Genomic DNA, 15,126 nt, shown 5'->3' with positions numbered 1-15,126 from the left:
GGATTAGTGGCGCCGGTACTTGGCACAGGCTCCTGCTTCACAACCAGGAAAGTTTGTAGGAAACTCAGATCCTGGCTGTTAACCCTTTGATTACAGCAGTCCATGACCAGAGGGTTATCAAAAGCGATCTGATTAGAGACTGGGGGAGCCATCTGCCGTTCAGCCCTGGGGAACCTACAAAAGGACTCCATGGCTATCTGTCCAGTCACCCTGCACAGGAGTGCTGCCCTTACAGCAGCCATTAACCAAGACTTTCTGGTGAAAGTTATAGTAAATCTGGCGGTCCGCACACAGCCCTGCCCCCTCCCGTTAAGCACCCCCCCCCCCCCTTTATCACCACTTTTCAGAAAGAAGCGCAAAAAGACACAATATGCGTCCACCATAATTTGCAACTTTTTTTTTTTTACTCCAAAACAGTGGAGTAAATGCCCCTGAGTAATCCCATAATGAGGTCACAAAAATGTTATAAATAATGTAATAAAAATTGCAAAAAAAGAAGTCCTCAAAAACAGCAGCACTGTCTCTTCATAGGTGAAAGTTGGGTGCAATCCCTCCTGGATTCCAGGTGCAAATCCACAGATAATGTCCAAAAAGCAAATAATGAGGCAGCACTCCAAAGAGGGTGAGGGTGGGGGACCCGTTTATTACCCCAGTCTTAATGCTTCAGCCCAGGTCAATGGGGCCTTTGTCAAGCTGGGCTGAAACGTTGTAACTGGGGTAATAAACGGGTCCATCACCTTCTTTGGAGTGCTGCCTCATTATTTGCTTTTTAGATAGAGAATAGGTAAATCTGGTGGTCCGCACACAGCCCTGTCCCCCTCCTGTTAAGCAGGCCCCCCTTTATCACCACTTTTCAGAAAGTCACAAATGATTGCATCCACCATAATTTGCAACTTTTTTACTCCAAAATAGTGGCAAAAATGCTTTACTAAATGCCCCTCCGTGTCTTATAATAGTAATCCCATAATCAGATCACAAAAATGGTATAATAATGTCATAAAAATGCAAAAAAAAAAGTTAAAAGTCCTCAAGAAATAAAAATACATTACTTAGTATAGAACACAGAATTATAGCTAGAGAGATGAGATATAGATAGATATTAGATACAATGATAAATGTAAACCATTAGATCTGTGGGGGGCTTGTGACTGGTGGGGTTCCCAGCAGTAGGACCCCCACCGATGCTGTGGGTAGGGGATAGCTTGTCACGTCCAGCATCCCTTTCATATACACAATAGAAGATGACCCCCACACCCCCTCCCCTCACACACAGCGCTGTGCAGTCTCTGGGTCAGGTTTCAAAACAAGCAGTAGTAGGTGGGCGTGTCCTCGGTGGGCGTGTCTTCCCGCTCTATCTTGTTGTAGGAAGAAGACTAACCTTCCCGGGCTTGGAGAAGCAGGAAAGGCCGCGGCTCGGGCCTGAACTAGGCCGCAGCCATGCTGAAGACAGAGCGGATACTCCACTTGAAGACGCAGCGGGGCAGGACGCTGCGGGCCGTGCGGGAACATTACCTGAGGGAAGACGTCAGCTGCGGGAGTGCACTGTGCCGAACCTGCGCCAGGGGTGAGAGCTGCCCCCGCCATAGTCTGCGATAGGCAATAACCCCGGGCTCAGTCCCAGGACGGGCTGCCCACACAGGAGACTAAAGCCCCGGGAAGTAATCGCCATGGCTTGTAGACTTCGCCTATTTTATTAGTATCTGGTCCAGGGAAAGCTGGGTAACAGAACATGACAGCGCCTGGGCTCCTCACACAACTTTCCCAGTGCCCTGAATGTCAGAGCCGACCTGTCAGCTGCCCACATATTGCCATCTTATACATGTATGTTCACAGCACGTGTCATACCGCAGGGCCCACCTCTGGTACCGGTCTGTTGGGACAGTGGCGGTCCTGCCATCCCTCTTCCTCAAAGTACCCGCTTTCCCCAGTCTATGGGAAGGGCAGACGTGGGGCCCCCACCTATCGGACATATCCAGTGTAAAGTACCCGCTTTCCCCAGTCTATGGGAAGGGCAGATGTGGGGCACCCACCTATCAGACCTATCCAGTGTAAAGTACCCGCTTTCCCCAGTCTATGGGAAGGGCAGACGTGGGGCCCCCACCTATCGGACATATCCAGTGTAAAGTACCCGCTTTCCCCAGTCTATGGGAAGGGCAGACGTGGGGCCCCCACCTATCGGACATATCCAGTGTAAAGTACCCACTTTCCCCAGTCTATGGGAAGGGCAGACGTGGGGCCCCCACCTATCAGACCTATCCAGTGTAAAGTACCCGCTTTCCCCAGTCTATGGGAAGGGCAGATCTGGGGCCCCTACCTATCAGACATATCCAGTGTAAAGTACCTGCTTTCCCCAGTCTATGGGAAGGGCAGACGTGGGGCCCCCACCTATCAGACCTATCCAGTGTAAAGTACCTGCTTTCCCCAGTCTATGGGAAGGGCAGACGTGGGGCCCCCACCTATCAGAGCTGTATGACCATAATGACAGAGATGGGAATGCCAACTTAAAGGGGTATTCTAGAATATACGACCATGGTCAGATAACCGCCTGTTCCACCTTTTGGGACCCGCTCCAATCTCCAGAACAGGGCCCCTGAAGTGGAAGGAAAGCAGATGCGTGTGTAGGACCCTCCTCCATTCACCGCTATGGGACTCCATAAAGTAGATGAACGTTGGCTCTCATTCTTCTTCCGCTCCCTGCCGCCATGTTTGCTGATGTTCTCGGCACAGCGCACCCCTACTCCCCCAGCAACTACCCAGGACCTAGCCCCTCCTCCACCGAACTGCTGCGCCTTAGACCAGGGAGTAAAATGGCTTGTACAGGCGTTATTGCGACCTCTGCTCAGCCTCATTCACTTCGCCTATGCCAGGGATGGGCAAACTCGGCCCTCCAGCTGTTTTAAAACTACAAATCCCATCATTCCCAGTCTGCCTACAGCTATCAGCCTACAACAGGGTATGATGAGATTTGTAGTTTTAAAACAGCTGGAGGGCCGAGTTTGCCCATCCCTGGCATAGGCCATGTGACGATGAACGTGATGTCATTAGCCTAGGAAGAGGGCTTAGCGCTCACTGGAGCCCCACAGGCTCTTAAAACAGCTTATTTGCGGGGGGGGGGGGGGACATTAGTGGTTCCCATAGCTATTTCAGGGCTTATTTTTTGCGGGACACAATGCTTTTTTTTTTTTTAATGCCACCATTTAATTTACCATGTCTTGTATTGGAAAAGGGGAAAAAAATTCTTTGTGTGGCAAATTTTGAAAAAAATAAAAATTCTACCAAGGTTTTGGGGGTTTTGACCTCCCAGTGTTCACTGTGCGCAAAAAAATACCTGGTGACCTTATTCTGTGGCTCAATACGAATGCGGCGATACCAAACTTGTATATTTTTTATTTTTTTTGTTTTTTACTACTTTAAAAAAAAAAAAAAAAACTATTTTCTTTGCATTGCCAGATGCTGACAGCCAACTTTTTTTTAAGCTGTACGAGGACTTGTTTTTTGTGCAACGAACTGTATTTTTTATGGGTACCATTTTTGTGGTATGTACGTCTTTTTGTGGGGTTCACTGTACAGGAATTTTTCTTAAAAAAAAATATATATTTTAATAGTTCAGACGTTTTTCGGAAGCGACGATCCCAAATATGTTATTTTTTTTTTATTGTTTATATATTTTTATATGTAAAAGTGGGAAGGGGGAGATTTCAACTTTTAATATATTGGTGGTTTTTTTTGTAAACTTTTTTTTTTTTTATTACCTAGTACATGGGATCTTTTGATTCCCCTCTCCTATTCACCCTAATAGATCTTGATTAGGGTGAATAGGATTTTTACAGTCTCCATTCTGAGCTATGCGTGAGGCTTCAGTAGCGTCCAGGCTGCCATGGCAACCGATCAGAGCCCCGCGATTTTACTGCGGGGGTTCCAATCGGAAGGGAGAGGGAGCCGCATCCCTCTGCCCTCACTCACAGTTGCAGCAATCAGCGTTGATGGCAGCACCTGAGGGGTTAAGTAACGGGGCAGCGAAATCGCTGCTTCCGATCTGTCGCATATAGAGCGGGCCTGCTGCAGAGGCCCGCTCCATACCGCCCCTCAGGCATTATGACATTACTGGAAGGGGTTAACATATGAATCTCAGAAAACCCCTTTAATAAAAGGAGTCATATTGATCTGACATTTCGCGGCCCCAGTGGTGACCGTAGTGGTGTTGGCAGGTCGTTGCTGGAGCACAGATGTGAAGATAGCCTAAACATTTAGTTTTTTTCTGTAGGGCAGATTGTCTGGTCTGTACCGAATGTGTTCAGTCTGCCCGCTCCCTGCCCTCTGATGTGCACAGCCTTTTCCAATCAGGTGCACTGAAGCAAATATCTATGGAAGTCAGCTATAACCTAAGCTTGTAAACAGGGTAGAAACAGGCATTATTCATATTACGTATGTTGTTGGTTATTTTTATCTGGATTTTTTTTTTTTTTATGTTCTCCTTTTAAGATGGGAAACTTTTGTCTGAAGATCTTACACACTATGTTGTCCCCGACTGTCAAGTGCTCCAAGATTATCAGGAGGTGCTGGAGTTTACAGAGTTAGGAGGCATCATCTTTATGCAGACGGCATGCCAGGCTGTTCAGCATCGGCGAGGACGCAGGTAAATTCTGACATCCATTGGTTTGGGTTTCTGACCGAAGCCTTAAAGGGGTATTCCCATCTCGGACATTGGGGGCATGTTAGACATGGGGGACAACATTAGAATGGAGCCCGCAAAGTGCTGGAGGTCACACCGCACATGCACGGTTGCCCTCCATTCATTCTTATGGGAGAGCCAAAAATAGCCGTCAGCCCCTTAAATGAATGGAGCGGTGGCTGTGCTTGGGTGGTGCACTTTCCATTCATTTCAATGGGACTCCCAAAAAATAGCCGAGTGTGCCCAGCGGTGGGACCTGCAGCTATCAGATGTTGGGGGCATATCCTAGGAGGGATAGATGGGAATACCCCTTAAACCTGGGCATACCTACCTGTCCCCCAAGTCTCTAACAACTCCTCCATACACATTTAGCTCGGCCGAATGTGTATGTGTATTCTATGGGGGGGGGGGGGGGGGGGGGCAAAAGGATCAGGAGAAAATATTAATTTCGCCCCCGATTCTTCTCACCCCCGACATCATCTGGCAGGGGAGAGTCCGGAGCTCTCCATACACTTTTTAGCTTGTTGGCTGAACCCACTGTTCTTGGTGGGTTCGGTAAACCGTACACTAAGGGCCTTCAAAGAGACAACTCTTGTCCATATGTCCTCTTAGATCATTTGGATGTCATGGATGGAAGTCTCTCAAAGAGCAGGTCCTGCCCTGGCAGACTCAAAATGTCTACTCGAGCCGAGGCCAAAATGTAATACTACATTTCCCCGCATCGGTGGCTCAAGTCTGAAAGGGCCTGATTCTAATAATAAGTTTAACTGTCCATAAATGTATCCTTTTGGTTGTTCAGATCCAGATCTTTGCTAGAGGGCAATAATAATAACAATAACCTTTATTTATATAGCGCCACCATATTCCACAGCACTTTACAGTTCATGTACAAATCCAAATAGACACACTAGGAGTGAGGGCCCTGGTCTCAAGAGCTTACAATCTCTAAGGAAATGAGGGTGACACAGAAGGTAAAATTGGTTGTTTTATAAAGTGGTCCAGACATCTTTGTAGAAGATAGAGTGGTGCAAACGGAGCTGTTTGAGCAAGTGCATTGAGTGTAGGGACTACTGGCGGAAGATAGTTAGGTTCTGAAGAATGAGGGAAGGGTCAGTTTAGGGAACATGATGATCCGGTCTGAAAGGATGTGTTTTTAAGGCACGTTTGATGCTAAGGATGTTGGAAATTACCCTGATTATCTGGGACAGTGCAGTCCACAGAGTAGGTACAGCTCTAGAAAAGTCTTGAAGACAGGAGTGAGAGGATTGAATTATTGAGGATGTTAAAGTGGTTGACCCACCAAAAAATTCTACAATTTTTAAACCAGCACCTTGATCTGAATTCTTTTGTTATTACATGTAATTAAAAATTTAGCATAGCCACTGAGTTGTACAATAAACTGTATCTGTATAGCGCCACCTGCCGTTTTGTTTTTTTTGTCTCCCCCCCCCCCTCTCTTATTTCTCTGTCCTGCTCACTGAGATGGCCACACATGCTCAGTTTCATCCTTCAACTGCCTCCTGAGCTGTGATCAGGAGAGCACGGACACTCCCCCTGAGCTGTGATAGGAAGATCACGGTACACGCCCCTTAACTGCAGCAGAAAAGACACTCCCCCGAGCTGTCAGCTGGATATAAATCTAGCAGAGCAATGAATGGAGAGATCTCTGGATCCATGTGAGGTACAGGGCTGGGCTTTGTTAGAAAGAGATTGTCCTGTATGGTGTCTGATTTTATTTTTTACATTAGTTATGGGATAACCCCTTTAATCTTAGATCATTGGCAGAACGGAGAGCATAAGTAGGGTGGTAGACAGAAATGAGGGAGGAGATGTACAGAGGTGCAGCACTGTGGATGGGCAACCAGTGAAGTGACTGGCACAGGCTATAGGCATCGGTGTAGTGGGTGGAGAGGTGGATGGAGCAGCTTGGCTGCTGTATTTAGGACAGAATGAAGGGGGGTAGATTTTTGTGAGGCAAAGACCAATTAGTCATGAATTACAGTAATCAAGATGAGAATGAATCAAAGCAACAACAAGAGTTTTGTCCGTTTCCACAATGAGAAAAGGGTGGATTCTAGATATGTCCTTGAGGTGCAGTTGACAGCAGCGTGCAAGTGATTGACTATGGGAAAGATCTGAGTTGAACATTACCCCCAGACAGCGGGCGTGCTGCCCAGGACTTGTGGTAGTTCCACCGACTGATATTAAGATATCAGGTTTAGGTAGGTTAGTAGATGGGGTGAAAGACAAGAAGTTCAGTTTTTGAGAGATTCATTTTCAGGCAAGGAGAGGACATGATGTTAGAGACAGCAACCAGACAATCACTGTCGTTTTGTAGTACTGCTGGAGTGATGTCACTGGATGAAGTATATTGTTAGGTGTCATCAGCATAGAGATGATGCTGAAAACCAAATCTGCTGATGGTCTGACCGACTCGGGCTGTGTAGAGAGGAAAGAGTAGTGGACCTAGGACTGAACCCCGAGGAACCCAAACATCAAGAGGGAGAGGAGGGGAAGTAGAAACCAGCAAATTATATGCTGAAAGAGTGGCCAGAGAGATGGGAAGAGAACAAAGAGGCTAATAGAGTGGAGCATGGTGATCAAAACTTTGTGGCCAACCATATCAAATGCTGCATGATAATAATATAACTTGTCTCAGAGACGTTGGGTTTTGAAGTTGCACGTAACCTGAAAAGGCTTTGTTCTGTTGTTGCTGTAGAATTGAATGCATCCGGTGATTAGTTTCTCAGACTAATTTCTATTTAATAAGCCTAATGCAGTTTCTATCTGATGTGGAAGGAAAGTCAGACTGGCTGATCAATGCATAAATGGGCACTTGATGCACATTAATGAAGTTTACAAATAATAGAGCAGTATTTACATGTCCACAAGCCAGATCTTTTCTCCTCACCTTGGTCACGCACACGTCACGCTTACCTGTATATATTCCTCCATAGAACAAACCCCCGCTGAGCACAGAAGAGTCCCCAGTAATCAAGAAACCAACAAACAGTTCAGAAGATCTGGGCTAAGACCTGGTCTGCAGTGGACACCTCTCAGGTCACCGCTGCAGTGGTCACATGTCTATGTTGGAATATCTATGGTGTAGTCCAAGGTACAGAGTCCAGCGGGGTCCCAAGAAAGCAGTGTCTTGGCAGTGGGGGGATCGGTATGACTCAGTTTTGTTATTTTATATCAAAGGAACCTTTTGGTAATAAATTAAGGGACTGGTCAACCCATTTTATAAAATGTAAATGTTCAGCTGGAGGACGGGGAAGGGCATATCACAGCAGACAGGGCATAGCAGAGAGGCTCCTGCTTCAGCCAAACACAGAACAGTGAGGAGAAGGAGAGGTGACATGGCTGACCTCCTGGGACATATATAGAAGAATTCTTTGCACATTTGTCAGTTTTAACAGTAATGTGAGACAAATTAGGATTAAAAGAAATTAGATTAAAGGGGTTGTCCGGGTTCAGAGCTGTACCTGGACATATCCCTTTTTTCACCCAGGCAGCCCCCTGAGATGAGCATCGGAGCATTTCATGCACCAATGCTTTCCCTTGCCCTCTGGTGAATTGTGCAGGGCCAGGGTTTTTTCAGCAGGTCAGGTGACGTACCTGGGTGTCTCCTAGGTGGCAGCTTCCACTTACAGGCGGGCTTTAGCTCTGCCCTTGCCTGTTTTACGCAAGTTTGTGAATGTAAGGCTACTTTCACACTAGCATTCATAGGTCCGTTCGTGAGCTCCGTTTGAAGGAGCTCACGAGCGGACCCGAACGCCTCCGTCCAGCCCTGATGCAGTCTGAATGGAGCGGATCCGCTCAGACTGCATCAGTCTGGCGGCGTTCAGCCTCCGCTCCGCTCGCCTCCGCACGGACAGGCGGACAGCTGAACGCTGCTTGCAGCGTTCAGCTGTCCGCCTGGCCGTGCGGAGGCGAGCGGATCCGTTCAGACTTACAATGTAAGTCAATGGGAACGGATCCGCTTGAAGATGACACCATATGGCTCAATCTTCAAGCGGATCCGTCCCCCATTGACTTTACATTGAAAGTCTGAACGGATCCGCTCAGGCATCTTGCGCACTTAGAAATTTTTCTAAGTTATTAATGCAGACGGATCCGTACTGAACGGAGCCTCCGTCTGCATTAATATGATCGGATCCGTTCAGAACGGATCCGATCAAGCGCAAGTGTGAAAGTAGCCTAAGTTTGTAAACACAAAAAGCTCTTTCCCTGAACGATTCATCTCAGAGGGGCTGCCTGGGTGAAGAACGGGATATGCCCGAGTTCAGCTGTGACCCCGGCAACTCCTTTAAGGAGCAAGCATATAGTGGAGCTCAGTTTTGTCTTCTTAGCCCTCCGATCAATTAGAATAGAAGAAATCAATACTGGGATAAAATGTAAAATGAAATGCATTTCACAACATGCACGTTTCTCTAAAAAACAAGCCGCCTCAGAGGATGGACGAAGGCATTTATCATGGCTTTAGTGTAGATAAGAGACTGAAGATATTAAAATTACAGACTATTTGATGACCATTTGAAGGTGTGAAATGGGATCCTGTATTCTACCTCGGGGCATATTTATTTCTTAGTGTGTTCTGAGGGAAACCTGATAGAGGAGGAGAGTTTTCTTTCAAAAAATCAATTGCTTTTCATGCTGATTAATGGGGATCAGTTAAAATTCAATCAGCTAAAACGTTTACCTGAAAAAACGTTCATTCCAGAAAGCAATGGATGAAATAGTGGTGAATTTTTTATATATCACCCTATTTCACCCTATATATACTGCTCACCTGGTTTTATAATTTTATGAGCTGAAACGTTGCCTTGTCACGTTGCCTTTTCTCCTTTCCCTGTGCTGCCATCTTTTCTTATATATATCAGTACAGACCAAAAGTTTGGACACACCTTCTCATTCAAAGAGTTTTCTTTATTTTTTGGACTATTAGCTGCACTTTTTCTTGTGCTGCCATCTTCTGGTGCGTCTAATAGTCCAAATTTCGGCATTACTAGCGGCTCGGTCTAAGTGCTGCACGGGTCCCCCCCTGTGCAGCGGAGAGTGAGGGGTCAGTTCTCACATGAGAGCCGCGCTCCTGCTCCAAGAGCCTAGACCGGCTGTTTAATCCCTTACATGCGCTGGCAATGCCGCATGGCGAATCGCCTGCTTTAAATGTTCCCCAGCACCATTAAAAACTGCAACTTGTCCTGCAAAAAACAAACTAACCTTCAGCTACATAGAAAAATTTAAAAGTTATATAGCTCTTAAACGTGACGATGAAAAGAGGAAGAAAAACTCTTGGTCAGAAATGCCCCAAACAGGCTGTTAACAAAGGGGTTAAAGAAGCAATTTTATTTTACATATAATGGTAACTCACCTCCAGTATTCTAGACCTGCAATCATACATTTTGAAACGTTTTCATTAAGGCTTTTTTCACACTCGTGTTTGGTGCGGATCCGTCAAGGATCTGCACAGACGGATCCGTTCAGATAATACAAATGTCTGCATCCGTTCAGAGCGGATCCGTTTGTATTCTCTTTAACATAGCCAAGACGGATCCGTCTTGAACACCATTGAAAGTCCATGGAGGACGGATCAGTTTTCTATTGTGCTAGATTGTGTCATAGAAAACGGATCCGTCCCCATTGACTTACATTGTGTGTCTGTCAGAACGGATAAGTTTGGCTCAGTTTCGTCAGACGGACACCAAAACGCTGCAAGCAGTGTTTTGCTGTCTGCCTCCAAAGCGGAATGGTGACTGATCGGAGGCAAACTGATGCATTCTGAGCGCATCCTTTTCCATTCAGAATGCATTAGGGCAAAACTGATCCGTTTTGGACCGCTTATGAGAGCCCTGAACGGATCTCACAAACGGAAAGCCAAAACGCCAGCGTGAAAGTAGCCTATGGGAACCTGGTTATGTGATCTCAGGTCTGACACCTTGCTCTAATGTGTAAACAGGAACTCTGCCTCCCCCTGTGGCTGACTTCCTCTACACGGGTATCATCACCCCTTAAATCTCTTCTGCCAACTTTAACACCCCTCCCCACACTCCTCTGTATATCCCTGTACTCTGTTTATGATGTAATCCCCTATATAAAGGTCCAAGAGTGCAGATATATAATAGGTGAGTGTATACAATGATTAGCTTCAGTTATATAAACCTCCTGACTCACACTGCCTGTACTATCTGTGTGTGCTGACTCTGCAGTGTAGTTCTATGAGATGTAGCTTCACACTGGTCTCCCTATATCCTGCATGTAGGAGCTGACCGGGGGGAGAGATGACAGGACAGATAGGTCAGATAGGCTCAAGCTGTATCACACAGGAAACATGGAAACCCTGCAATGTGAGGGGATAGCAGCTCTGTGTCACTGATCTGTCATGGATGCCCTCAGAGGACACAGAGCAGTGCAGTGATGAGACTCCACACCTTCTGGGTCTGCAAAGCCAGACATGATGGGAAATGTTCATCAGGAAAACCATATTTGAGAAGGAATCAAGATGGATGACAACCCCACAAATTACACATCAAATAAAACGGCTATAGAGACGGCATAAATAAGAGTCCCCATCTTATTCTTTAATAATGGCCTATCCAGCACTGTATAGATAAGGAAAAATCCTGGAGTGCGTCTTTAAATGTATAAAATAGGGATCGACCGATTAAAAGATTTACCCAAAAAAAAAAAACACGTTAACAATAAACATGTTTCAGCAGATTTGTGTAGGATTTTTTATATATTTTTTTTTTCTTCAAAAATTTAAATTCACAGAATATCGGTAAAAATTATCGGCTATCAGCCTGAAAGTTCAGATTATCGGTATCAGCTCTAAAAATATTGGTCGATCCCTAGTATAAAATACAGGTTTTACTGAATCTATTCCCGCAAAACTATATATCAATCTGCTCAGCTTCTCCTGCTCTATAACACGCACTATGTTCAACATGGCAGGTTCCCTTTAAACTATTTGCAGCTCTATTTTTGAAAGCAGTTTTACTTTACAGCTGTTTTTCTAGAACTTTAGCACAGTACTGTATATGCTCAAATGAAACCAGGCAATGGCTGAAAGATCTTTCTGGGAACGTCTTTCTTCTGACTATCCAATGAGCATTTCGAACATGGCTGACTTATTTGTAGACGATGACCATGTCTTCCGTCAGCTAAAAATGGTGCCTATTGTTAAATTTCACATGACAAATAAATGTTATAAATGCACATTGACAGCTTGCACGCTATAATGCATCTTATTTTCTGCCGCTGGGAGGATAGAGCAGGTGTAGTGTCTGTGACCTTGTCCATGCTCGCCCCTCTCTCATGACGAACGGATTAGAGCTTCCACCTAGTACACCGTGGGTTGTCTCACTTCAGCAAATAGCATTTATTATGTTGTGGAAGTTAATACAAGACACTTGCTAATGTATGTGATTGCTCCTTTGCTGGCTGGATTCATTTTTCCATCACATCATACACTACTTGTTTCCATGGTTACGACCACCATGCAATCCAGCATCAGTGGTCATGCTTGCACACTATAGGAAAAAGCACCAGCCTATGTTAACTCCTATGGTCCCGGCCACAAGAAAGACCAATGATTTTTGCATTAGTGTGCAAGAACGTCCATCACTTCTGCATTGCGGGGTGGTCTGTAACCACGAAAATGAGCAGTGTATAATGTGATAGAAAAATTAGTCCAGCCAGCAAAGGAAGCAATATGGACAATCACCATACATTAGTGGGTGGCTTGTATTCACTTTCTCTACAAGATGAAGGCAATTTTCTGAAGTGTGACCACCCCCTTTAAAGACGCCATCATGGCTTCATCAGACCTAATGCAAAAGTGGAGCTGAATGCGTAACCACGGAGAACTGTTAGATATCCATACCGCACGTAGTTACTGTGACAACCTGTGTCATAAAATTATTCTTTGGGCAGATTGCTGATTGATTTATATACTAAAAATATTGGAGGATATAGTTAAGCATATGGCATATTTACATTCGAGCACCATTTTACAGATTGCATCCAGCCTGACGGGTGACGTGGTTATATCATTGTTTCTTAACTTGTTCACATTTCATTTTTACATTGCATTTGTTTGGCACATACGCCGGGGAAGCTGCGGAGGTATGCACCATATGTAAAGGCCAGACAACACCCTTCAGCCTCATGCTAAAAAAATAAAAATGGAGAGTGCTCTGCTTATATTGTGGCCAGCCATATAACGTACTAAAGCTCTGTGCACTGTGCTGTCCTAGCATGTAAAAAATAGGCGGTATGCCGACGGAGGCCTCTCTCTGGTCTACGTCAGATGAATGGGGGGGGGGGGGGGGTCCTAAGGATGTGCTTGATGTATGTGCCAGGAGCTTTCCCACTGCATCTGTAGAATGTGAATACAGCCTTAGATTTAACGGATTCTGACTGTCCGCCTCAGCGGAGACATGAAGAAGATTTTGGCGCACAGGAACATAAAAAATCAGACCAGAAACGTGCATACACAATTAACATCCATTATATATTCCTCCGACAGGGTTTTATACAGAGTGGCCATAGAAATGATAAATCTGCACTTTATCTCTGCAGCAAATTTGATTTGTGTAACGATTTCCGTTCAGATATGGCTATCAGTGAACCTCACAGCTTTCCCATTTTATGAAGTTTAATGGACGGCATCCAGTGCAAGAGACGTGCTCCCAGAAGCGTAACTGCTTCAAGCCGCCGTGCTTCCTTTTACATATTTATAATATATTTTAGCACATTTTTAATTGATTTAAACCCAAGTAAAATGCTTTTCGCACGGGCGATAATAACAGGAAGGTGAAACCTAATTGACTTCTATATATGCAGCTTTCTTAGAGACTTTAGACTGGAATACTGGAAGTGTCAGATCAGAAGAGACGTGCAAGTCCTTACAATATGAGTAGTAGTTGCTGCAAAGGTGAAGCAGTGACCTGGAGAGGTCAGCGGTCCCTTCTTGATGGGTTACATGACATGAATAATACACAGGGTCACGATACAACTTGCAGGCAACCTATAGATTTAAAGGGCTGCTTCTGCATCGGGTTAGTGCAGGTTAAGATATAATAAATGCACTTTTTTGTGTTTCCAGGCAGTATAAGAAGCTGCGTTCTATGCTTTGTGATGCTCGGCGAGACTGTGTCTTTTTTCCGAATGAATTCCAGCATTACGCTTATCTTCCTCGCGAGATGGGAGAGTGTGTGGAAGACTGGCAGACAAGGTACCGTGCTCCGATGTCATCTAAACTTCTACTGATGACCCCAGTCAATGGGTTTATTTTTTAGGGTGTCTGGACATGGTGGGGCTGCGCGTGTCCTCGCAGCTTGAAGGGGTGGCCGCTTTTTGGCCATGTTGACCAATGTGTTGGTAAGATGTCTATGTGGTATTTACTAATATGGCGTTTGTTGAAATTATGTGCCATTTTCTATATTTCATAACATATGCTCCAAGTCTTTTGTGCAAAAATGAGGTTTTGGAGGGTCCTGTGACCAGCAAATCTCCTCTTATACACTGCAGCTGTAATCTGCGCTTTCAGCGCTCATGCACACAAACATATTTTTTTCCCTTGTCTGTTCCTTTTTTTGAGGCCCGTATGTGGAAACGTTCACTTCAATGGGACAGCAAAAAACGGAAATGATGCATTCCGTGTCCATATGTGCGCATGGCTGTTCTGCAAAAAAAAATAGAACATGTCCTATTATTGTCCGCATTACGGGCAAGGATAGGACTGTTCTGTTAGTGGATGGCCGTTCCATTCCATAAAATTAGGAATACACACGTCTGGTGTCTGTCCTTGTTTTGAGGATCTGCGATTTGTGGACCGCAAAACATCCAGTGGTCGTGTGCATTCGCTCTCACAGTTGGGGGCTTAGTGCAGGTGGAGTGTGTTTGAATGGAGGAGACTGAGTGATGTCTGGTCACATGACCCTCCATCAGCGGCCATCTTATGGACAAGACCTTCATGCGAACAGCACAGAAGATTTGCTTAACAAGGAAGATGGCTTTTGCAATACAGCAAATCGCACAGAATATCAACAAAACTTATATTAGTAAGTGCCATGTAGTCATCTTACTCACACGTTGGTCATAAATAGCCAGAAAGTGATTAACCCCTTTAATTTAACAGTAATACGCGTTGTTACTGCGACTCAGCTACACTATGTACTGGCATCCTTAAAGGGGTTGTATCACAAAGCTTGTTGTACATTTTTCATATCGGTCCCTGGATCTGAATACTCTTGTAATTGTGTGTAATTAAAAATGTTGTATAGCCAATGAGCTATTTAATAACATGTATATGTATAGCGCCACCTGCTGTTTGTTCTTTTCATTATTTTTGTCCGTCTCACTGAGCTGGTTGAACACGCTCAGTTTAAATCTGTAACTGCCACCCTATGTTCTGTTAGAAACTGTGGCAGTAAGCCTACTTTCACACT

The 15,126-nt window shown here is 45.1% G+C and overlaps 1 protein-coding gene across 2 annotated transcripts in view; it reads left to right on the top strand.

Annotated features, from left to right (window-relative positions):
• Positions 1-1,361: 1,361 nt before the first annotated feature.
• DIS3L (DIS3 like exosome 3'-5' exoribonuclease) overlaps positions 1,362-15,126 on the top strand; it is a 55,667-nt gene continuing 41,902 nt past the window's right edge. The window contains exons 1-3 of one of the 2 annotated variants that reach the window (XM_044279381.1): positions 1,362-1,564; positions 4,483-4,636; positions 13,782-13,910. In XM_044279381.1, the coding sequence (XP_044135316.1) occupies positions 1,438-1,564; positions 4,483-4,636; positions 13,782-13,910 (410 nt within the window). In that variant the 5' untranslated portion in view covers positions 1,362-1,437. Of the gene's footprint in view, positions 1,565-4,482; positions 4,637-7,629; positions 7,788-13,781; positions 13,911-15,126 lie in introns of those variants that run through there. The other variant, XM_044279382.1, reaches the window with a different exon arrangement.

Source organism: Bufo gargarizans, chromosome 2 (genome assembly GCF_014858855.1).
Source record: "Bufo gargarizans isolate SCDJY-AF-19 chromosome 2, ASM1485885v1, whole genome shotgun sequence".
Classification (NCBI taxonomy): Eukaryota; Metazoa; Chordata; class Amphibia; order Anura; family Bufonidae; genus Bufo; species Bufo gargarizans.
Note: the sequence above shows the minus strand (reverse complement) of the source record. Positions and strands in the feature narration are given on the sequence as shown.